General features: G+C 40.8%; 1 protein-coding gene across 1 annotated transcript; it reads right to left on the reverse strand.

Moving 5' to 3' along the window:
* Positions 1-1,888: 1,888 nt before the first annotated feature.
* Positions 1,889-25,115, reverse strand: LOC128398929 (vomeronasal type-2 receptor 26-like). Its single transcript, XM_053360195.1, has 7 exons — positions 25,111-25,115; positions 23,555-23,692; positions 21,964-22,255; positions 19,684-20,544; positions 18,534-18,761; positions 17,230-17,356; positions 1,889-2,790 (listed from the first exon to the last, which is right to left on the reverse strand). Exons 1-7 carry the CDS (start codon positions 25,113-25,115, stop codon positions 1,889-1,891), a joined length of 2,553 nt encoding a protein of 850 aa, XP_053216170.1.
* Positions 25,116-25,221: the final 106 nt, after the last annotated feature.

Consider the following 25,221-nt stretch of genomic DNA (forward strand, 5'->3'; position numbering starts at 1 on the left):
TTCCTTCCTTCCTTCCTTCCTTCCTTCCTTCCTTCCTTGCCATCTTCCATGTTACAAAGCTATTGTTGTCACTCTAAATAAAGAAACCAGACCACGTCTGATGGGGTATACCTGCTTGCTTGAGTGAACAAAGGTTTCAGAAAGTGCAATCTTTGTTCTCTATTTAAGAGATAGGCTAACAGATAATGAGTGATGTCTTCCCCCAAAGGTTAACCACAAATACAAAGTCTGTCTGCAAATGATACCTTGTTATAGTGGCCTCCCAAGATTGCAGTGGGCATCAGATGAAAAGCAGCTCAATAAGGGAGCTCAGAAGCTCAGAAGAGTTTGGTGTGAGAACTAGTTGCGTGATTAGACCTTTAAACCTCCCCCTCAAAATTTGGTTTTGTTTTTGGCAGAATTTAAGCCACAACTTTATTGATTACAGGAAGTGCATAGGCTCTGGTTCGACTAGCTCCCTGCACCGTTGCAGGTAGCGCTAACCCAGGGCACCAGCATAGGTCAGCCTAGGGTAAACACCTGGATAGGTGGAAAGCCAGGAACAGGCTATGTCCACCACCCAGATGTCCCCCTCGACTCTGGCACAGGAACAATCCCCTCACACGGTTGACCAAACCATTGAGTCCCTGGATTCCTTTAATGGAATACCCCTCACATAGGGATGGTGAGAGCGCTCCCCCATCCCTATCACCTGAACCAGAGCCTATCCGCCACACGAGCACCACACTCGCCACCAACCACTCACACCTGTAACCAATCCCTTAACCCCGCTGACATGGAAGTCAGTCATAAATCATTCCCCAACAGACAGATAAACTCCATCAAGCCTGTAAAGGGATGCATCACGGAAGATAATGCCTGGGTGACGGCTCACCGTCCCTGCCCAAGGCCAGAACCTTCTTGGCCACCATGCTCTGGGCGCTCATCTGGGCCCTATCGTTGGCAGCTGGGCATTGGCTACCTCACCACACATGTCATTGCCACCAGTGACCCAATTTTGAGTCCAGAAAGAGCTGCCTTCAACTCTTCATAGTCCTCCTGCATGCAGGATCACATTCTCAGCCGGGGCCTTCGGGCAATTTCACCCAGCTGCACCACCACCTCCTTGGGCATGCCTCCACAGACACCTTCGCCCACACTGCTTGGGAGAAGCCCCTCCAAAGGCATTCCTTGTCTGGATATCCAGGATATGCGCATGTGGTCAATGACATGTTTAAAGACTGATCACTCACGTATTCACACACACTCCAACATGAAATGGACACTTTAGCTGAAGCTCAGAATGATTCAGAAGTGACCAGTGCAATTTTTGTTGTTGTTGCTAATAATAACTCTACATGCATACACAGAGAAGGGACTGGGTTCACAACTAAGCACTTTTCTTCATTAACAAATACACTATGAAAAACTAGTAAAAGACAACAGAACAGTAAATTCAATGTAACCTTGATACTAAGTGAAACATAACTGCTGGTTCACATAAAGACAAATTTAAATATATAACCAGGTCTTAATGATGACAACACTAATAACATCTTCCATACCATATTCAATCACATTCTTCCTTTGTCAGAGTAGTTTAGTTTAGGGCTCATCAGTTTAGGGCTCATCAACAATGAGGTCTATATTAGGCGTGTAGGTGGAGATATTACAAGCTGGGAACAAACTTTAGAAAACTTGGGACTCAGCTTCTAATGACTTGCTGTTTTCAGAGATGGGAGAATTTATGATTCTAGACAGGTTCCAGGTTACCCCACCATCTCAACTAATTAAGTTCACCTTGATGATATTCTGGAAGGGATCCTATCTAATTGCTAACTGGATACACTGGAAAATGAGGAGGTTTAATCAGTGGTAAATTTAACTAGACTAGGTGGACACCAGTTCTTTAGTACTTTCTTCTTATTAGCTGCACCCTGCTGTTCAAGTCAGGTCTCAGCAAAATAGCATAACATTTTGGCAAAAAGATGCAGCCAAGTAACCCAAAACTGGAGGACAAGATAGAGAAAATCTCCACAGCCACCATGTATTTCCCCTTGGTGCTCATGTAGGTTGGAACAAAGGACAACCACACACTGCAAAAGACCAACATGCTGAAGGTGATAAACTTGGCTTCATTGAAACTGTCTGGCAATTTCCTAGCTAGGAAAGCCACAGTGAAGCTGACAAGGGCCAGCATTCCCATGAAGCCTAGGACACAGTAGAACATGGTGACTGATCCTTCATTACATTCCAATACAATTTCTTCAGCCATTGAATGGATGTCAAAGTGCAGGAATGGAGGAGAAGTTGCCACCCACCCAGTACAAATTGTGGCTTGGATAAGGGAGCAGGAAAACACAATAGAATTTGACAACCTTTTCCCTACCCATTTCCTTATCCTTGACCCTGGCTTGGTGGCCATGAAAGCTAGAACCACAGTGGTGGTTTTGGCTAATATGCAAGAAACTGCCACTGAGAAGATCATGCCAAAAGTGGTTTGTCGAAGGAGGCATGTCACTTTATGAGGTTTGCCAATGAATAGCAGAGCACAGAGGAAAGAGAGAATGAGGGAGATGAGGAGAGCATAGGATAGGCTCCTGTTGTTGGCTTTAACTACGGGAGTCTCCTTGTTCTTCACAAAGATGCAAAACACAAAAGCTGTGATAAAAGCAAATAATAGAGCAAAAGTGGCCAAAATGACCCCCAAATAGTCTCCATAGGACAAGAAAGTTATTTGCTTCGGAAGGCATCCATCCTGTTCATTGTTTGGATACTGATCTCCTGGGCATTCAAAACAGTCATCCATGTCTGAAAAATAAAAGGTAGCATGAACACTGTGTACTATGCTGTGTACTCTGTAATCAAACAGGACTATATTTATAAAAGGAACTTTAAATATGTATCTCCTGCCAATGTCAGAAAGACTGATCAGTAATTACTTGCACAAGAAACCATATATGGCCAGCTAAGTAATGTAGGTATTGGACCCAATATGAAGAAACCTATGTCTAGCAATGAAGACATTTTCTGTCCCTGGATGCCACCAAGCAGGAGTTCTCGCATCCTCCACAATGTCTGTATTTGCTAAAATTCCTCCTCAAAGCCCTGTTCTGCTACAACTTGAAATTAGGTGCTATGCTCAAGAACACATATGTCTCAGTAGTGTTGAGGTGCCAGTCGACTTGTGCTGATTTGATTAACTAGCAAACCCAGGCACTTTTAATGAGGTTCGTTGTGTGTAAGCTTGTGATTGGGCTGGCTGGTCACCAGACTTTTACAGTTTGTTAAAAGACCCTATTAGTTCAATGTGCCTGGGTATGATGCCACACCTCCCAATAGAATGTTGTTATGCTCTTCTGCTGTGCATACCAATCTGGTGAGCGTTCCAGTTGGAGAATAGCCTCTACCAAAGGTGCCATGGACTTTGAAGAAGCACAAACTCAGGGCAAAAGGGAGAAACAAGCTAAGGGGAAGGCACATTTGGCAAATCCTCACCGTGATCAACCTATGTCCCCACTGTGGAAGGATGTGCAAATCCAGAGTTGGCCTCCACAGTCACTTATGGATACACTGTTAAGACTGTATTCATGGAAGACACTCTTACTCAGCTCCGAATGATTGCCAAAGGGAGAAAAAAGAGTGGTGCTTTGGAGTGGTACTGATCCATCCAGGGATGATGCAAGGCCATCCTGAGCTGCAGCCAGGTCCTGAACCAAATCAATAGCTTTGCACTATGCTTAATCAGAAAGGGACGTGGGTGGCGCTGTGGGTTAAACCACAGAGCCTAGGGCTTGCCGATCAGAAGGTTGGCGGTTCGAATCTCCGCGACGGGGTGAGCTCCCGTTGCTCGGTCCCTGCTCCTGCCAACCTAGGAGTTTGAAAGCACGTCAAAGTGCAACAAGATAAATAGGTACCGCTCTGGTGGGAAGGTAAACAGCGTTTCTGTGCGCTGCTCTGGTTCGCTAGAAGCGGCTTAGTCATGCTGGCCACATGACCCGGAAGCTGTACGCCGGCTCCCTCGGCCAATAAAGCAAGATGAGCGTCGCAACCCCAGAGTCGGCCACGACTGGACCTAATGGCCAGGGGTCCCTTTACCTTTACCTTATGCTTAATCAGGGTTTTAAACCCTGATTAAGCATGTGTTAGGTAGGTCGGAATTAGGGTTTAAAACCTGGATTAAATAAGCAGTTGGGGGCTTCCCCACTCTCCTTGTGACCTGACTAAAGTCTTTTGACAGCACTGCCCTAATATACAATGCATGTTGCCTGTTATAGTTTGTGAATAAGGTATGCAACACTTCTTACCCTTCTTGTTTGATATCTTCCCTTCTGTGCATGGGAGGCAATCATAGCAGCAAAATGGCTTTCCTTCCTTTTTAGCCCTTCTATAGCCTACATGGCAATTCTCATTACACACAGAGAGGGGTTGTGCCTGTCCATAAATAAGAGAAGAGAACCGTTTGGGAGTTTTATGTCACTGGGCCATCTAAAAAATTGATATTCAAGAAATAGTTTAATGCTAGTGTGACTCAATGACATTCTTTACAGAGAATGTGTTGGGTTGTGTCCAATGCTTGTCATCCTTAGAGTAGACACATCGAGTTAGTGGACATGACTAACTTAATTTAGTTAATTTTCATGGGTCTACTTTGAATAGAACTTAATTGGCTACAACCTCCTCCCCCATTTTACAACTACTACTTCTTCATGATAAAGATGCCGAAAAATATATCGACTGCTTCAAAACTTAATCCAGTTGATTATCAATTTTAAACACATTCAAGTGTTGTTTGACATAATTTTGAAATCTGACAGTGTTATTTCCTATTTTGCTTCTTTTTGTCTTAAAATGTAGCTTTTTTTCCTGCAATGCACATAGAACCTGGATAACTGAGGTTCTACAAGATGGGGAATCAGTAAACATTATCTCTCTCTTTTTTATATATAAAAAAAGCAAATCTGTTTGGCTTCATTGAATATAAGGGAAGTGTGTGGTCTCATCAGACTGTGCACTTAACAGGGTGCCAGCCACAGAAAACATTATCATTTTTTGTTGTTGTTTAGTCATTTAGTCATGTCCAACTCTTCGTGACCCCATGGACCAGAGGACACCAGGCATTTCTGTCTTCCATTGCCTCCCGCAGTTTGGTCAAACTCATGCTGGTAGCTTTGAGAACACTGTCCAACCATCTCGTCCTCTGTCGTCCCCTTCTCCTTGTGCCCTCCAATTTTATCAATTTTATGACTGACTTTTTAAAGTCAATTGAAGTTGCATGGGGGGGATGTTCTGGACTGGGACTATGACAATTTAATTCTTTCCCCTGGACTGCAGTGGCAATTCAGATCAAGTTCCCACATTGGACATAAAGATGGATTATTGATACTGCAGGAGGGTTTAAAGGATTAGATGACTGAAGGATTAAAGACTCTACCCCCTTATACCATGGTCTAGATCACTATTGTTATACTTCACAATGGGCATCTTTTCTAGTTTAGTCCTCTCTCTCACACACATAAGGTGTTTTTAGTCCAGTGTCAGTTCTCTTATGCTTCCCAGAAGTTATAGCCAAATGACTTGTTGGGCGAGTCAGAGCCACGATGCTAACTTCCCAGTGGGTGGGTCACTGTTGCTTACCAGGAGGTGGAGGAACATTCAATTTGAGAATGTTGCCTTATACTGAGTCAGATCATTGGTACATCTAGATTGGTACAATTTACTTGGGAAGACAGGCAAACTAATACCAGTGTACTGGAAGAAGCAAAGATCACCAGTGTCAAAGCAATGATTCTTCAACATCAGTTTTGTTGGACTGGTCATGTGTGGATGCCTGATTATCATCTTCCAAAGCAACTACTCTATTCTGAACTTAAAAATGGTAAGTGTAATGCTGATGGTCAACAAAAGAGGTTTAAAGACTCTCTCAAGGCCAATCTTTAAAAATGTAGCATAAACACCAACAACTGGGAAACACTGGCCTGCGAGTGCTCCAACTGGAGAACAGCCTTTACCAAAGGTGTCATGGGAAGATGCTTGAACTCTGGACAAAAGGGAGAAATGTGCTAAGAGGAAGGCATGCTTGGGAAACCCTCACCGTGATCAACTCCCACGTGGAAATCTATGTCCCCACTGTGGAAGGGCGTGAGGATCCAGAATTGGCCTCCACAGTCACTTCTGGACTCACTGTTAAAACTGTGTTTATGGAAGACAATCTTAGTTGGCTATGAGTGATCGCCAAAGAAGAAGAAGAAGATGAAGACATCTAGATCTGTATTGTCTGCACTTATGGCAACAACTCTGCAAAATTTCAGGTAGAGTTCCTTCTGTACTTGACCTGGATATGCTGCGGATTGAACCTGGGTCCTTCTGCATGTGTAGCAAATGCTCTACTGCTAAACTACAGTTCACTCCAGACAAAACCGTGGAGTGACGTGAGCGGTGCAAATATAGCAGTGGAGCCAATCCAGTGCTTTTGATAATGCAGCTGACCCTGCCTCTCTCCATCCAGATAAGGAACAGCAAACCACCTTCTGAGAAGCTAGGATAGCAGCTTGGTCCCACCTGGAGAGCTGCTTCTGGTTATAGCTCCTTAAATATATTATTTAGATCAGTGCAATAATATCATACCTTCCCTGTCACATCTAGTTTTACCTAGAGGAATGTATTTCAACGTATCACAGTGAATCAATTTTTCAGCATGGAGGAAAAGTCTGGAGACAACCAGAAATTGACCTTACCTGGTTGAACATGCTGGGCCATACAATGACATAATCATGAATGTTGAACCTGTTGTCTGGGGTAATCTGTGGGTGCATTGTACCAACTTTGACTCTAAGAAATGATTGATTTGGGAATGTGACCCAGTTGATAATATCAAAGCCATCTGCTAGTTCACCATTTTGGTCAAAGGAAAACTCTTCCCCAGCACCATTGTTAAATGAGGCACCTCTCAGTAAGTGGTGGAGCTAAATTGAAAGACGGAATTCATGAGGATGCATGAACATACATAAATAAACAGTCGGGTGATATGTTTCACACTGAGTAATTGTCCCTTTAAATTTATTCATGGAGAAGAATCTTAGTAAATGTAAAAATAGTCATGTTTGTTTGTTTGTTTGTTTGTTGCATACTATTTTTGATTTCAACCTAGCCAGTCAGTGCAGGACACCCAATGCAGATTACATAATACAAAGTCATAAAACGAACCGACGTAAAATAAATCTATAACAACAACCACCAGAGATGAAAGAATTGCACCCCAAAATAGGAAACCCAGTATGGAACACATAAGCATAAGGCATAAAAGAATATTCTAGATGGATCATGCCATACAGTAACAAATCATTCTTCTTCTTCTTAAAATTAAAAGTTTTACAAATCCTTGCTCTCAAAAGAAACCAGGGTAGGGGAAAAACCAAAGAGGTAAGAAAAAATACAATTAAAAAGAAAATAAAGTCATATTTAAAATATTTTAAAACAATTCAGATTTAAAATAATAATAACATCTATTTATAAACAAAACCAGCCACATATCCTCACAGCTAATAATATCAAGGCTGCTGTGAACAGTAAATTTCAGCCATCAAATGCCTGGGTGAGCAGGATTTTTCTTTTAATTTGCCCTGAATGTTAATAATGAGGGAGAGATTACCTGCCATGGCTCTTGATATAGAATCTCCCATTTCTCATCACCGATCATTGCTCTGTGTTTGGATGAATGGGTGGAATGCAAAGCATGTGCGACTGCATATAGAGCATTGTAGATGCTGTAACTATGGGCAGTCATGCTCATTTCAAAAACAGATCCAGGAAGAGTCTCCAGCTTCTCTTTGCCAGTGCAGGTTTCCCCATGTTCCTCATCTAAATATCTCTGGGGAAAAGAACAGAAAAATGCCTCTTCCCAGAAGACCCTGATAAAGCCATCTTCTTTTTCTGTAATGGGGTTTCTCCTCTGAAGAAATTTCTGGAATGCTAGAAGATCCCTTGAGTGAATTGCAAAGGACAGAGCACCATGTAGTAAATTTATGTCCCGATCCCTTTGGAAAGAGAACGAAGTGAAATCCATCTGGGCTGTCATAATCCAGACTTTTGCCTTGAATTGCACTTGTATGCCCTCGATTTCTGCAAGCGCAGGCATCATTCTCATTGCCATAATGGCATGAACTTCACCATCTACAACCACAACATTCACAGTGCTCCCCAGAACAACACTGATAACTTCAGAACCCTCATCCACCATCTCAGAGAAGTGAGCAGAAAATGTAAGTTTGGGGAATCTTTCTATAAAGTCAAAGCAGATACCTCTTTCGGCAAACATGGGGAGAATGTTTTGGACAAATCTCTCTGAGCTGTCGTCGTCTTGCGAAATCAGCCCAATCCACATCCAGCTGAAATGTAGCAGTAACTGGAGAATACCCTGATACTGAAGAGCCACAACAGGAAACATTCGATGGAAGAAGATGTTTTGAGCTTTGTTATTCATCACAGGAGAAGAGCCATAGAGGAGCTTAAGGTGCAGTTTTTTTTGAAAAAAGGAAGGAAGGAAGGAAGGAAGGAAGGAAGGAAGGAAGGAAGGAAGAGTTGATGTGAAGCAAACACTAAATAAAATTGAATCCAGATTTCAATTAGCTTCGATTCTTGTTAACCAACGGGATTAAACAATTATTTATAAATAATAATAATAATAATAATAATAATAATAATAATAATAATAATTTATTTATACCCCACCCATCTGGCTGGGTTTCCCCAGCCACTCTGGGTGGCTTCCAACAAAACACTAAAATAAAATAACCTATTAAACATTAAAAGCTTCCCTAAACAGGGCTGCCTTTAGATGTCTTCTAAAAGTTTGGTAGTTATTTTTCTCTTTGACATCTGGTGAGAGGGCCTTCCACAGGGCGGGTGCCACTACTGAGAAGGCCCTCTGCCTGGTTCCCTGTAACTTGGCTTCTCGCAGAGAGGGAACCACCAGAAGGCCCTCAGCGATGGACCTCAGTGTCCGGGCAGAATGGTGGAAATGGAGATGCTCCTTCAGGTATACTGGACCAAGGCCGTTTAGGGCTTTAAAGGTCAGCACCAACACTTTGAATTGTGCTCAGAAACGTACTGGGAGCCAGTGTAGGTCTTTCAAGACTGGTGTTATATGGTCTTGGCATTTTTTAAAAATATTACACATATGAAAGGCATACAGCTATATCCTCAGAACCTAATGATACACTTCTCCTGATTTTAGCTTACTTGTCCCCTATAGTCATCTCCTGATGACCTTATCCAGGTGTCCTGGAGGTTTAGAGGGTGCTGACAAGAGAAAGGTTGTTTTGGTTGTAGTCCCTTTTCCATAGAGATGCCTACCTGGCACCAACATTAGGATCCTTTTGGTCTCAATTTAATGCATTTGTCTTCTCCAAGACATTTGAGGAAATATAGTTCTCTTGCTTACTGTTGTTTCTGTATTACATATAGTCAGGGGATCTTTCTTTCTTCTTTCTTTCTTTCTGTTAAACTTAATAGTTTCTTATTTGAACTGTGCTTGAAAGTAACTTAAATACATTTTGTATTAGGTAGCAATAGATTTAAATTTAAAATTGGCACCAGGTTCAGCATTTTCCCATGTGGCATTGAGTAGGTGAATTTAAATTTAGGAAGGGCTGAAAAGGAAAAGTTGCAACTTCATTTCAAGACTGGCATATTTTAGTTTATGGAATCTTTGAATAATCTATATTAATTTAAAGTGTAAAACCCAATGAAAGATTTCTCCTCTTTTTAAATGCCAAAATACAGACCAGGAGACCTTTTAAGGATATTTGGAGCTAGGAATGTACATCGGCTTTGTTGATATCCCAACTTGTGGGATGAAATAGGGTGATTCAGGGATGGTTGCCACACTGCAGCTATTACTATGAAACCGGGCAGGCTCCATCTCCTCTGAATGGCCACTCTGACATTGCATCAAATTCTGGCAGAAAAATCAAAAGCCACAGACTTTTCATTTGTTCTTAAAAAAAACATGATTTAAAGGTGTCCTGCATCACCTCACTCTCATCTCAGATTACCCTGCCTATAATGTGTCAGGCTTAATCCACTCTAAAAGGGCTCCTGTACATGCAAATTTCATCCACTTTCACTAAAAGTGGAAAACAATTTTTTTAGCCATTTTTAGATTCCCTATTATAATTAATAGAATAACTACAGCTTTTCTTTACAGAGAGCAACTCGGAAACGAGAGCATAGAGTGACTCAGAAATAGATCAGCTTTAAAAAATAAAATATAATGTGCAGATACAAGGCAATTTTTTGGTCTGTGCAAAGACCTATATGGAACTGTGGCTACAAAGATCTAGTTACAGGTAGGTAGCTGTGTTGGTTTTCCGTAGTCAAAACAAAATAAAAAAATTCCTTCCAGTAGCACCTTAGAGATCAAATTTGTGGCTACAAAGAAAACGTGTCAGGCTGGATAAAAAAATGAAGTGACATTTTAGTGTATTATGTTCAGGGAGATTGATTTATTTTCATTTTATGAAATGAATTTTGGATCACACATGTGTTCAAACACCACCTTGAAGCCAAAAGATACAAAGTCCAGGAGAACAATAATCCATGCTCCATGCAAGCATCTTACTTGTGGCATCTTGTACATGCACAGTATATTTGCCATGTGGAAAGAGAATTCATAGTTAGGTCCCCCAATGACTGCTACTGGAATGTTCTCAACATCACACTTGTAGTTCGGGATGAATCTGCCCCTTCTGGAGAGTAGTTCCAATGAGGCTTGATAGGTCCGGCATGCTCTGAAATGGCTATTATAGATGTGGAATCCCAATGTGGCATTAGGTAAGATTTGGGGATTTTCGTTTATCTCCTTTATAGCAAATACCAAGGCCAGGATGTGTTGATAGAGCTGTGTCATTAGCCTGCAATGAGAGCTACAAACTGCATCAAAGGACATCTTCTACAGATCAGGATATCTAATTTTCTATATCTATGTATGAAATTGTGCAAAAATAGATCATATGGCCACTGCCCAGGGAAGTTTGTGGAAACGAAAGAATACACACCTAGACTACCCTGCAAAAGCAGTGCTGAGATATCAGATCTGCCAGGGCTTTTTTTTCAGCCGAAACTCACCAGAACTCAGTTCCGGCACCTCTCAGGTGGGTGCCATTGCCATTATACGAGAACAAGGGAGTGTTCATGGTGAGTTCCAGCACCCCTTTTTTTCTAGAAAAAAATAGCACTGATATCTGCCCCAAAACGTATGAGAGAGGAGGCCAAAGGGGAATATATTCCTTACATGTGTATGATATGGTTAAAGAAACACAAAACTGCTTACATACATAAAGTCAGCATCAGAGATGTCTTGGGATGGATGCATATTGAAGTTTATGGTATTTGGAAATATATAGATCTGTGACATAATGGCAGCAATTATATAGTCTCCAGACTGATAATATTGGTGAAGAATTGGAAGGGGGTCCCTGAGTGAACACTGAACAATAGAAACCTTGCATGACAGCTGGGGCAGCAACACTAGCACCAGCACCATAGATAATATCATCTTGCAAGCAAATCATAGCACACAACAGTTCATCTTTCAAGCACCATCATTCAAGCTTTGCTCAGCTGATGCAAATCTGGAACAGTGCATTGCAAAGAATCAGTGATCAGACTGACAGAGCTCTCTGTTCCTATAGGACCAGTTCTGAATGGCTCAAGGGTTATTAATAACATGATTCATAGTTTTGCATATGGCCACTGGAACTCCTTAGGGGTGGGGCAAAGAAATATAATGACTAATTTGATAATTATACGAGAGGTAATCTCCTGTTGTGGCTTGCAGATTCTCTGGAATACTGCAAAAGAAAACAAGTTTATCACATCTCAGCCAAAGCCTTTTCTTGTCCTACTCAGATGAAGAGCAAGAATGTGAAATCTCTTAGAGGAAAGATCAAAGTATATGTAATATCATGAATATTTATTTTTACACAGCATTGTTTGTATAATAATCTGGAATGGGAAGAAGGATGTGGCTGAAAGGAACTCAGAAAGCCACATTAATGTCTCACAACAAATGAAACTGATCTGTAGAAAACACAACTTGAAAAAAGAGACAATGCATGTATTTTTGTAAACTAAGAAATCTTTAATAAATAATAAAAAAGAAATCTCCGAAGGAACCCAGATGGAAAACTTCATTGGTCACCGATTTTACATAAATGGAACTATTGAAAAGGGAGGTGGGGGAGAGACTATTCATGATTGCTTTCCTGGTAAAGTACAGTGGTATCTCTAGTTACGAACTTAATTCGTTCTGGAGGTCCATTCTTAACCTGAAGCTGTTCTTAACTAGAGGCATGCATTCACTAAGGGGGCCTCTTGCTGCTGCTGTGTCGCCAGCCCCTGATTTCTGCTCTCATCCTGGGGCAAAGTTCTCAACTCGAGGTAACTCTTCCAGGTTAGCAGAGTTTGTAACCTGAAGCATTTGTAACTTGAGGTACCACTGTACAAGCCTTCCCTCTTTCCAAATTTTCAAAAAATCATCTCCCAGTTTCACTTTTCACTTCTCCCCTCTGATAATGGTTGGAAGCTGCCCAGTTGCTGTTCCAATCCTAGTGGATAAGGTGATATCAGGGAAGGTTATAGAACTTCAGCAGTTCAAGAGGCATTGTCTTCAAAAAGCCTCAAAGAAAAAAATGGACAGTTCTAACTGTGTTCAAAACAATCAAACAGTGGTGAGGTCTTATGAATGAAACCTATGAAACTGTTGGTGGGATTTTTCACAACAGTGCTCCATCCAGGATCCCTCATTTGATAGGGGAATAGAGACAGGAATAGAGCCTGCACGATCTATAACAGAGAGTGCTGCATTGTATGTGCTGTTGTATGGTTTGTGATATTAACTGCGAATCCAAACCATGTCTACTTAGAAATAAGTGCTACTGAATTACGTGGGGGTGACTCCCAGGTATGTGTGGTTAGTATTGTATCATATTTTAGTAGTAGTAGTAGTAGTAGTAGTAGTAGTAGTAATAGTTGGCACTTTGCTCATTAACTTGGGTTTCAATGAAATAATACATCATTTGGGGGTAACACATCTGATTCATGGAAGAATCAAGAGCACCATTGGGTAGATTAGTTCCAGTTGTGGAGGCATGATGTTGACAAGGTGCTTCAATTGAACAAGAATGACCTTCCACATATGCATTTGAACCTTGTCCCTTTGAAGGTCAGAACCAGCACCTTCATTTCAGGCAGGAAATAAATTAAGGAAGGGGAACGAATGTATACAGTTTACTTTTTGCCCCTGGTTAGCAGCCCACCCAGTCTCCATGTTAAAGTCTCACTGAGATACTTGATTTCTGATTAACAGGGCCACAAAGGATTCCCTCCCTCCAAACCTGTCAAGCTTCAGGGAATCCGATCCTTCCCATGGTGGCAGCCAAGAAGCAGATAAACAAGAAGAGCTCTTAACAAGTCTTTTATTCAATATTCACAGCGGAAGGCTTAGTAAAGGTGCCCCTATTTCAGTAATGGTGTTGCTCTGAGTAAAGTCCCACACCCTCCTTCTCTCGTATTATATGTCATCCCTGTGCTTTCTGCCTCTGAGCTTTCTGTTCTCCTACTCTCAATGCCTGCTGGGTCCTGGAGGGGGGGTCAGGAATGCTTTCTAAAGACAGTGAATCTGTCAGCTGTCTCTCCACTGGTGCTTCGGCTTCCTCCTGCTGCTCTCCCAATATTTCCCAGCTTCTCCCCTCTGCAGCCTCTGAACTATGACCTTCTGCAAACTACTGTTGTAAATCTATACTGTCCTCCTCTTCTCAGGAAGATTCAGGAGGAGGGGGGGATGGTCTCCACCATTCCTCTTCAGTCTAGTCTCTGACAAAACCTCAATTAGTTATTGAATTGGTTTCCCCGGAAATGGCATTGGGCAAGATAAGCATTAAAGTGGGGCTATAAGGGGATTGGGATGGAGGGCTAGCTATAGCACACCAAAACTCAGGTTAGGGCTTAGCCTGACTGAAAGCTTGTTTCCCTGCAAATTCCATCCAATTATGCAGAAATGAATTTTTATTTTTAGATTCCCCATTACAGTCAATGCGGCCAAAGAAATGAAATTTGTACCTGATTAATGAATCAAATAAAATTGCCCAGGCAGACACATTCTCTGGTGCAGTGACAGTGGTGAAAATAAGACAGATACTGGGGTTGGGTGAAATCAGTCCAACTCTTTATTGACTACTGTGAAAGGTAGGGTTGGCATTGTACTGGGCCTAGGATCAAGCTCGTCATTCCACTAGCCCATGCTGATGGAATGACACTCTTGGGGAATCGCTGCAAATACTTTCTGAGATTTTATTATTGAAAACATCCTGGAATTTTTTCAAGCACAGGTGACCTTCTGATTGACCATTCATTGCTCAGTGTTTTGTGTGATAGATAGGGTGGAGGATTCCAGCAGCAACAGGGACCTCATCTATGAACTAACGGAATAACAGGCTCCCAAATAAGAAATTGACCCTTTTGGTCATTCTCAGAATAATCTGGAAGTGACCATAGCATAAGACGACTAAACACATCTTGGCAACCACCGGGCCAAAACTCTTATGATACTGTTTTCCTTTATCAGAGTACTTTTTGAGCAGACCAGCTACATGGGCTGCTGTATTGGCTTTGGGGAACAGTTTTATTGAGTTCAGGCATTCTGAGAAGAAGATGAAATGAATACAAGGAGATTTAGTCCAGCTATGATTTGCTGCATCAAATAGTCTTGTTCATTCTTTAATTCTTTCTTATAATAAGCTGTCCCCTGCTGTTTAACTCTGGCCTCAGCAAAATGATATAACATTTGGGGAAGAAGATGCAGCCCAGTAACCCAAAACTAGAGGCCAAAATAGAAAAGATTTCCACAGCCACCATGTACTTTCCTTTGGTACTCAGGTAGGTAGGAACAAAGGACAGCCACACACTGCAAAAGACCAACATGCTGAAGGTGATGAACTTGGCTTCATTAAAACTGTCTGGTAACTTCCTAGCTAGGAAAGCCACAGTGAAACTGATAAGGGCCAGCATTCCCATGAAGCCTAGGACACAGTAGAACATGGTGACTGATCCTTCATTACATTGCAGTACAATTTCTTTAGTCATTGAGTGCTTGTCTAAATCAGGGAGTGGGGGAGCAACTATCAGCCAGGCACTACACATCATCATTTGAATGAGGAAACTGAAAAGAACAATGGAGATGGCCAGATGTTTCCCCACCCATCTCCTCATTCTGGAGCCTGGCTTGGTAGCCATGAAAGCTAGAACCACTATAGTTGTTTTTGCTAAGATGCAAGACACTGCTACTGAGAAGATGACTCCAAAAGCAGTTTGTCGAAGGAGGCAGGTTATTCTTATGGGCTGGCCAATGAATAGCAAAGGACAAAGGAAGGAGAGAATGAGGGCTATGAGGAGAACATAGGTGAGGGTCCGATTGTTGGCTTTCACAATAGGAGTCTCTCTGTGCTTGATGAAGATCCTAAGCACCAAAGCTGTAATGAAAGTCAATAAAAGAGCAAACGTGACTAAACTGATCCCCAGAGGTTCACCGTGAGACAGGAAGCTAATATCTTTTGGAAGACATATATCCTGGCCAATGTTTGGGTACTGATCTTCAGGACATTGAACACAGTCATCCATGTCTGGAAAGAGAAATAAAGAAAACATATTCATTGTACACTCCTAAGAGTTAGTGGTGGTAGGAGGAAAGGTTTCCACAGTCCTTTTGCTTTATATCCTACTTTTCTACTTGACTCATCAAAGTGTCTGTTGGCCCACACAGACTAGGCCCCACTGCCCCACCCTGCATCCCCCACACCTGACCATTCCTGACTCAATGTCTTATCTGTGGAAATAATGGAAATAACTGTGTACTTTGCAGACTATTTCAGTAGTTGGAATCAAATTAAATCTCAGCAGACTAGAATTGGTGGTTCCAAACTTTCTGAATCTGCAGCTGTTACTCAGCTCATTTTAATGGTGAATCTACGTGCATGGTAAAGGTGATCAGCTCTGGAGTGGAAAAGAAGAGGAAGAAGAAGAAGAGTTTGGATTTGATATCCCGCCTTTCACTCCCCTTCAGGAGTCTCAAAGCGGCTAACAATCTCCTTTCCCTTCCTCCCCCACAACAAACACTCTGTGAGGTAAGTGGGGCTGAGAGACTTCAAAGAAATGTGACTGGCCCAAGGTCACCCAGCAGCTGCATGTGGAGGAGCGGAGACACGAACCCGGTTCCCTGGATTACGTGACTACCGCTCTTAACCACTACACCACACTGGCTCTCAAGAAGAAGAAAGATTTTGACAAGAAAGTTCTGGCTCATGGTTTAAGCAGGCCGAAACATTTGTTTTAATGATAGAAAGGCTCTGTTTCCTGGGGCTGGTGCTTGGTGCTTTAGCTGAGATGAGAGCATGTACAGATAAAAGAATTCAAGACTCATTAGCAGCTCTGAGTGACTTTCTTGTATCTCCCTATACCCTAGGAACTTGGGATCACATTAACCTCCAAAACAATGGAAAACATTTTCTACAGGTGCTTAACCCATAATTTATTACTACAGACCTAATGTTGTTGACTTCTTTTTGTTATTAAAATGTCCACACTTTAATAAGCTGAAATATAATCATTGTTCTGCTGATGTTTTAAAGTACACTTTTCCAAACACATTTTAATCTCACCGCCCCTGTTTGGTCACTACCACCTCACCCATACAGGCAAATTAAGAAACTCATTTTCAACAGCCTCACCATGTAGCTAATAACTGTAGTTTCGCAAAAAATCTAGGTCTTGTGCCATTTTCTGTGGGTAAAGATAGCCACATTGTGAAGTTGTCTTTTCTTCCTAGATATTACACAATGTCACTTAACATTGCGTCCCTTCTCTCCACTGAGGCTGTAGTATTTGTTTCAGTCAATTGCCAATGGATCAGATTTAGATGAAGTGAAGATCCATTGTTTATGTGAATTCCTATGTATTCAAATGGATCTCTCAAAACATAACTAAATAGTGATACAGCAGTGTATAAAAAAACAGGTTTGTAGTTAAATTATAACGTATTTCTAATCAATTACCAGTGAATTGGGGCAATGTTTTGAACATCAAGGAAATCAATGTAAAAAAACAGACACATTGATATACATAACCAGATCAAAATCAATTATGAAATAGGTGGCATACATATGTCAATATATCACATGTTTTAACCTTTCTTACCTTCCTGGTTGGAAATCTTTCCTTCTGGACATAGGAAGCAATCATAGCAACAAAATGGCTTCCCTTCCTTCTTTGTCCGACTGTAGCCTGAACGGCAAGGATCATTACATATAGAAATGGGCTGGGTCTGTTCATAAATGGCAGAATATAATGTTTTAGGTAATATCATGAACACTAGATAGTATTGTGAATGCAGTGGGCTTTTAGATCCTCCACCATAACATATATCTATCATCTATCTATCTATCTATCTATCTAATCTATCTATCATCTATCTATCTATCTATCATCTATCTATATCTATCATCTATCTATCATCTATCTACCATCTATCTATCTATCTATCTATCTATCTATCTATCTATCTATCATCTATCTATCTATCTATCATCTATCTATCTATCATCCATCATCTATCTATCTATCTATCTATCTATCTATCTATCTATCTAATCTATCTATCATCATCTATCTATATCTATCTATCTATCTATCTATCTATCTATCTATCTATCTATCTATCATCTATCTATCATCTATCTATCATCTATCTATCTATCATCTATCTATATCTATCATCTATCTATCTATCTATCATCTATCTATGTATCATCTATCTCTATCTATCATCTATCTATCTATCTATCATCTATCTATCTATCTATCTATCTATCATCTATCTATCAATCTATCTATCATCTATCATCATCTATCTATCTATCATCTATATCTATCTATCTATCTATCTATCATCTATCTATCTATCTATCTATCATCTATCTATCTATCTATCTATCTATCATCTATCTATCTATCATCTATCTATCTATCTATCATCTATCTATCTATCTATCTATCTATCTATCTATCTATCTATCATCACATCAATTCTCGAACCAAATGGTGGTAATGGTTGATGTGGAGAGATAATGGTACTTACTTGTCCTGCCATCAGTGGCACTGCTGAGTAGGTTTCACAAATGAAAAATGGGTTTTAGCAAACCAGCCAACCAACCAACCAACCAACCAACCCACAAATAACAGTGAAAGAAGATGCCTGATATAATGGTAAAGGAGTTTCAGAGTGCTACCACTCTGAATGAATGATTCCTTGTAAGTGCAGAATGAACATTATGTGGCACATTAATATGTAACTACAACATGAATGTTCAGATTGAAAGCTGTAGTTTGAATAGGGCTCACTATATTTACAGAATATTGAGAAATAGCCACATAGGGAACTATCTTCTTCCAGATCATTGGTCAAGTGATGGAATGAACCCTGAATAGTGCAGAGAACCCACCTGGTTAAATTGGTTGGGCCATACAATGGCATCCTCATGAATGGTGAATGATTTCTCCTGGGTACCCAGGGAGTCTATCTTCCCAATTTTGACTCTAAGAAAGGACTGATTTGGAAACGTGAGCCAGTTTATAATGTCAAAGCCAGCAATTAATTCACCATTTGGGTCAAAATGCACATTTTCTCCTGCACTGTTGTTAAATGAAATACTTCTGAGAATGTGATGGAGCTAAATAATGAAAAGAAGAAGGAAGATACATATAAAAGTTCAAACTATGATATCATAAAATGTGGTAAAAATACATGCAACAGGAAGGCTTGGGATTACGATCTCTTGAAAGCTTTGTGCAAGCTAATGTTAGAAATAGGAAAAGGTCACATAAAATCCTACATCATGGAATATTGGCCACAACTGCACCACTACTTTAACTTCCACTGTTTTAGCTTACACTAAAGAACCTTGCACACTGTAGGCTTATCAAGAGAGTTTTAGGTCTTTCTATCAAAATACCTCTACTACCTTTAGACTGCAGTGTCCATGATTTAAGTCTGTGGTATGGATGCAACTATTATGGGGTGAGATATCATGGCTGGCAATGCTACTGATGGCAGTCCTGTTGCTGTTTCCAGTATGGGCAAAACTAGCAAGAAAATGAGGAGTTATACCCTCCTCTGCTTTTTCCAGTAAGGCACCTGGGGAAGGGCTTTGGTAAGGCACCTGGGGAAGCGGTAGAGTACATGCTTGAATGCAGAAGGTTCCAGGTTCAATCCCAGGCTTCTCCAAGTAGGCCTGGGAAAGGTTTTTGCCTGAAATCCTGGGGGTTTCTGTCAGTCATTGTAGACAATACTGATCTACATGGGCCAGTGGTCTGTACTTAATATAAGAGGTTTCTATGCAATGACAGAAATGCTTAAGAAATTTTTGATATCCTAACCCCAATGTGGTTGTTTTTTAAAAAACAAAATCTTTTTAAAAAAAAACTTACTCTACGCTAATAAATCTTAGAGTGAATTGCAATACACAATCAGACCTAAATTATATAGCTGAATAAAACAATAAAAGTCCAACAACTTGTTAATCTCATAGAAGGTTGAGAGAGCTTGCCCATCCCCCCCAAAATATATATATGGAGGTATCTTTAGGACATTACCTGCCACGGTTGTTGATTTGCAAGCTGCCATCTCACTCCCTTTGCCATTCCCCTTTTCTTGACTTGGGATGAATGTCTGATGTGCAAAGCATGTGCCACTGCATAGACTGCATTGTAGATGTTGTAGCTATGGGCAGTCATTTTCATTTCAAAAACAGACACAGGAAGTGCCTCCATCTTCTCCTCCCCAGTGCAAATTTGCCTACCTATATTATCTGTCACAGAACTGGGGAATGAACAGTTAAATGACTCTTCCCAGAAGTCCTTGATAAAACCATTTTCTTTTTCTGTGCTTGGGTTCTTGATCTGAAGGAATTTCTGGAAAGCTAACAGATCCACTGAGTGAATTCCAAGGGAGAGAGAACCATGAAGGAAACTTATGTCCCAATTTCTTTGGAATGGAAATGATGTGGTATCCATCTGGGCTGTCAGGAACCAGACTTTACCCTTGTTTCTTATTGGTATATGCTCAAATTTTACAACCTGGGGCATCATTTTCATTACCACCATTGTCTGAATTTCTCCATGTACAACCACAACATTCGTAGTGCTTCCCATAATAACACTGACACCGTGAAAGCCCTCCCCCACCATGTCCGTGACACCACTGGAAGATGTTAGCTTAGGTAAAGTTTCTATGAAGTCAAAGCAGATGCCACTCTGGGAAAACAGTGGAAGTACATTCTCTATAAAACCTTCTGTATTTTCATCAGCCTCAGAAACCACTCCAATCCACGTCCACTGGAAATGCAGCAGTAACTTGATGATTCCTCTATATTGATGGTCCCCATTTGGAAACATCTGGTGGAAGAAAACTCCTTGAGATTGTTTATTCATGACTGGTGAAGAACCATATATGACCTAAAGGTTTTAAAAAAGAAGTGGGAGAGGAAAAGTTATTATCAATATAAAACATTTGCTTGTGTGTATTTGTGTTCTCTGTGAATTTTTAGTGAGAGGCTTGCCATATTGTGGTGATTATACTCAAACATCATCAGAAACCCAATCCATCCTTCAATGTTTATATTAGGAGGCATTAATATGAATGAAGGCCAATCGCTTCTATCAGTGGGAGGCAATATAACATAAACGTATGGCTGAACCACTACCATAATACTGCAGAGATGAGTAGATTCAATCCTGTAGGATACTTTTTTGCCAGTACATTCCCTGGAGGGAACATATTTTATTTGAGTTGTGATTTCTAAGTAATATTTACATTGAATGCGGCAGCTAGACTGGTGACTGGGAGTGGCCGCCGGGACCACATAACACCGGTTCTGAGAGATCTGCATTGGCTCCCAGTACGTTTCCGAGCACGATTCAAAGTGTTGGTGCTGACCTTTAAAGCCCTAAACGGCCTCGGTCCTGTATACCTGAAGGAGCGTCTCCACCCCCATCGTTCAGCCCGGACACTGAGATCCAGCGCCGAGGGCCTTCTGGCGGTTCCCTCATTGCGAGAAGTGAGGCTACAGGGAACCAGACAGAGGGCCTTCTCGGTAGTGGCGCCCGCCCTGTGGAACGCCCTCCCATCAGATGTCAAAGAGATAAATAATTACCTGACATTCAGAAGACATCTTAAGGCAGCCCTGTTCAGGGAAGTTTTTAATATGTAACACTGTACTGTTTTTAACACTGATTGGGAGCCGCCCAGAGTGGCTGGGGAAACTCAGCCAGATGGGCGGGGTATAAATAATAAATTATTATTATTATTATTATTTGCTTTCCAACAAACAACAACAAAACTGACCTCAAAACTGCTCACAATAATGACAGCATTATTTTTTTTAAAAAATATTGCAATCACTATTTCAGTGCAAACTCAAGTGATTCAAAATCTCAGAACTAGTTGCTTAGCAGACCCCTGAACTCTGCAGGAGTGAATTCTCCAGTGATGAGTAGATGATACCATGATACCATCATGCTAGTCTCCCTATTCTGTTCATTTCTGACAGGGACCATGCTGGTTAAGTAGACCCTACAGACTGCAGGATTAAATTTCTCCTAAAATACAAAACCTGGATGTAAATTTTACCTAACATGCACATTTCTGCAAAGCAATTTCATGAATACAATGCATTTGAAGGATATTTTTACAAATGTGAAATTTTTTATGCACAATTTACCATAATCTGTGCTTTTTTGGACACGTTATTTGACTGGAGAACTGCTTTGCAAAATCAAGAGAAGTGGGAATTTCAAAGAATGGCTGCATTGCATGTATTGCTTCTGAAAGTGTGAATTCAGTGAAATTGAGGTGTGACTGTATTTAGATCTTACTTGCGGTATCTTGTAGGTAGACAGGATGGGTGTCATGTGAAGACAGACATTAGAGTTAGGTCCCCCAATGACTGCTGCTGGAGTGCTCTCAGCATCACATTTATAGTTAGGGATGGCCTTGGCCCTTCTTGAGAGAAGCTCCATTGAGGCTTCATAGGTCCAGCTTGCACTGAAATGGCTGTTATAAATGTGGAAGCCCAGGGTGACGTTGGGCAAGATCTGGGGAGTTTCATTGATCTCCTTTACAGCAAATGCCAAGGCCAGGATGTGCTGGTAGAGGTGAGTCAGCACCCTGTATTGAGAGTTACATGCTGCATCAAGGTTCATCTGCTTCAGATCGTAACATTGATTACTTTTCAGTTCAGTATCCAGTTCAGATATTGTACAAAAACAGGTTGTAATCTAACATTTCACAGGCATGTAAAAGTAAACTGGCTCATGAATCTATGATGTCTCTTAAAACCATCTCAACTTCCAGGACTTCTTAGAGAGTCTCTTAGTATTTCTATAGAAGACATAATTCAATAAGGTGTTTTTATTTATTCTGGCCTCTAGGGAATCTGGATGAGGTGTTTTGTTTGTTTAATATCTGCCTGTCAAAAGTTACTTGTAGTCTGCATGTTCTTCATTCACACAGAATACACAGCCTAATAAGCAAATACCAATGTAGCATTTTTGTTTGGGTTTTTTCTAAGAATGGGTTAAAAATTATGTAGGCTCACAGCAGCCACTATGGAGAAATTATCTTCATGCTCTAGTTTTAAGTATACCCTGTGGGTGTGTTTACTTTCTAATGTAAATTATGTTTCAAGCCTGTTTTGATGCCATGTGGATGTCTGCGTGCAAGACTCGACATCTGTATAAGCATTTGTTCTGGAAGCCAATATTTATCCTTGGTAAATGTTTTAAAAAATTTAAAAATAAAGCTTGTAATAGAAAAATGAGTATTTGAAATGGGTAAATCAAAATATGAATTTAAATTCTTCGACTGACCTGTATAGACTAATGTGTAACCAAGCCAGCATTGCTATGAGTAGGAAAATCACTCCCTGTCTATTCTTCAAATGATTATTATCCCCAGCAGTGAACGTGCTTTCTTAATCAACTGCTTAGGCTTTAGTAAAGGGGGAAGGCTAAAAAATAGTAATGGTTGAACTTGGCCAATGGTTTAGCAGTTTTGACTGCTGTGTTCTGTGAAATACAGTAAATCTTGCAAGATAAAATCTGATTTATTCCTTCACGAATTTGAGTAAGCAATGCCAATTAGTTAGGATATACCTTCATTTCACAGCAAATAAATGTATTTTACAAAGTGAAATGGAGAGAGAGCACAAATATTGTCTTTCCCAATACACTGTTTATTGCCATTTTGTGTTTACATAACCTCCAGAGAATGGGTTTAGATATCAGATTCCTGCCTGTATAAATGTAAGATCAAATGTGGTGGATGTTAAGAAATGAGGTCCAACTATTTCTCATTCCATTGGAGGCAAATCCAGGTGAAGGCAAATCCCAACAGGCAGGCTGGGTTGGCTGTAAATTTATTTATGATATGCTATGTCCCCGCCTCCCTCCAAATCCAGCTACTTACATATGGTCATCTGAAAATTCCTGAGATGGGTGTTTTTCAAAGGTTAAGGTATCTGAAAATATGTAGATCTGAGAAATAATGCCGGCAATGATGAGGTCTCCTGACTGATAATATTTGTGAAGAACAGGGACAGGTTCTCTGATGGAACATTGAGAAATATGCAGAAACGTGCACATCCCCTGCACCAACAGTAAGAGCACTAGCAACTGAAACACTACCATCTTGAAAGGGGTTCTTCATTTATGCACAAGTTCACATTTTCTGCTACTGCCATTCCTGATATCCTGAGCAGCAAAGGCTAACTCGAATGGTCACTCACACAGCTGTTTTAAAGTCAGACTGATCAATCTCCGTATGTCTATAGACCCAACTCTGTATAGTTGATAGTTATTAATAAGACCTTCCAGTCTTAGTTTCATTGTTTTTCATGTGGGCAGAGGAGGTCCCTAGGGAAGGGGAGAAGATGTAATTCTGAATAATTACAGGAGACGTAATCACTTGCTTTGAATTACAGATTCTGTGTAATATTTTAAGGCAAACATGTTTATCTCAGCCAAAGCCTTTTCTAAGTCCCTTCTTCTTTTCTTGTCTTTCATGTACCACTGGATTTTAGAAAGAAAATAGGAAACAGAAGGACTTTAAATCAATAAAAATGATTAATTATACTCACATGTTTCTGAAACGGTGATGTCTAATCCAAGTCATAACCAGAGAAGGCCCATTAAAGTCAAGGGAGTTATGGATTTTCAAATGGGGTGAATGATGTAGTGCGTGGAACCTCCATTGTGCCCAAACGCCATGTAATAGCCCCAAAGATTAACAGAGCATTGGTCAGCTAAATCTGCATTCTTTAAATTTCTTTTGAGACTGTGACAAATTACAACTGATGTGATTTGTCTGCTAATTGGAAATTAGATTGTTAAGAATTTTCATTTTATATTACTTTTAACTCTTTGTCCCTTTTGTGGAAGTGCTGGCTGCAAAATGAAACCAAAATCCGTGGGAAACTGTGGGAAACAACAACAACTTATTTATACCTCACCTATCCTTTCCCACAATGCCCCTGAGATAGTGCTTGATTTTGACATATGCCCTTCCAAGTAAAGGCAAAGGTAAAGGACACCTGAATGGTTAAGTAAAACTTGACTATGTGGCTCATCTTGCTTCAGGCCGAGGAAGCCGGTGTTTGTCCACAGACAGCTTTTTGGGTTGTGGCCAGCATGACTAAAGTGCTTCTGGCACATCTGGATGCCGGGATGAGTGATAGGGCTCATGGAAATGCTGTTCTACTTGCGCTGGTATGCTTTTGAACTGCTAGGTTGGCAGGAGCTGGGACTGAGGAACAGGAGCTCACCCATTACACGGATTCAAACTGCTGTCCTTACAATTGGCAAACCCAAGAGAACCGGTGGTTTAGACGACAGCCCCACCCACTCCCTTGTTCCAAGTACAGCACAGTGGAGATAATGTGACATCTATGAAAATGTGCTTTTGCCTCTGTATTTCCAGTAATTTCTGCCCTAGAAAAAAATTGAAGACTCCACCTACCCACTTACCCCATAATCACTGAAATAAAAGGGGGTTCACTAAAATGAGGAGAGGAAGCTTTGAGTTTGTCCTGGTTTTTAGGCTTGAAGAGATAGTTTAAACACATCCACCCACAGCAC

The sequence above is a fragment of the Podarcis raffonei genome, chromosome 13, assembly GCF_027172205.1.
Source record: "Podarcis raffonei isolate rPodRaf1 chromosome 13, rPodRaf1.pri, whole genome shotgun sequence".
Classification (NCBI taxonomy): Eukaryota; Metazoa; Chordata; class Lepidosauria; order Squamata; family Lacertidae; genus Podarcis; species Podarcis raffonei.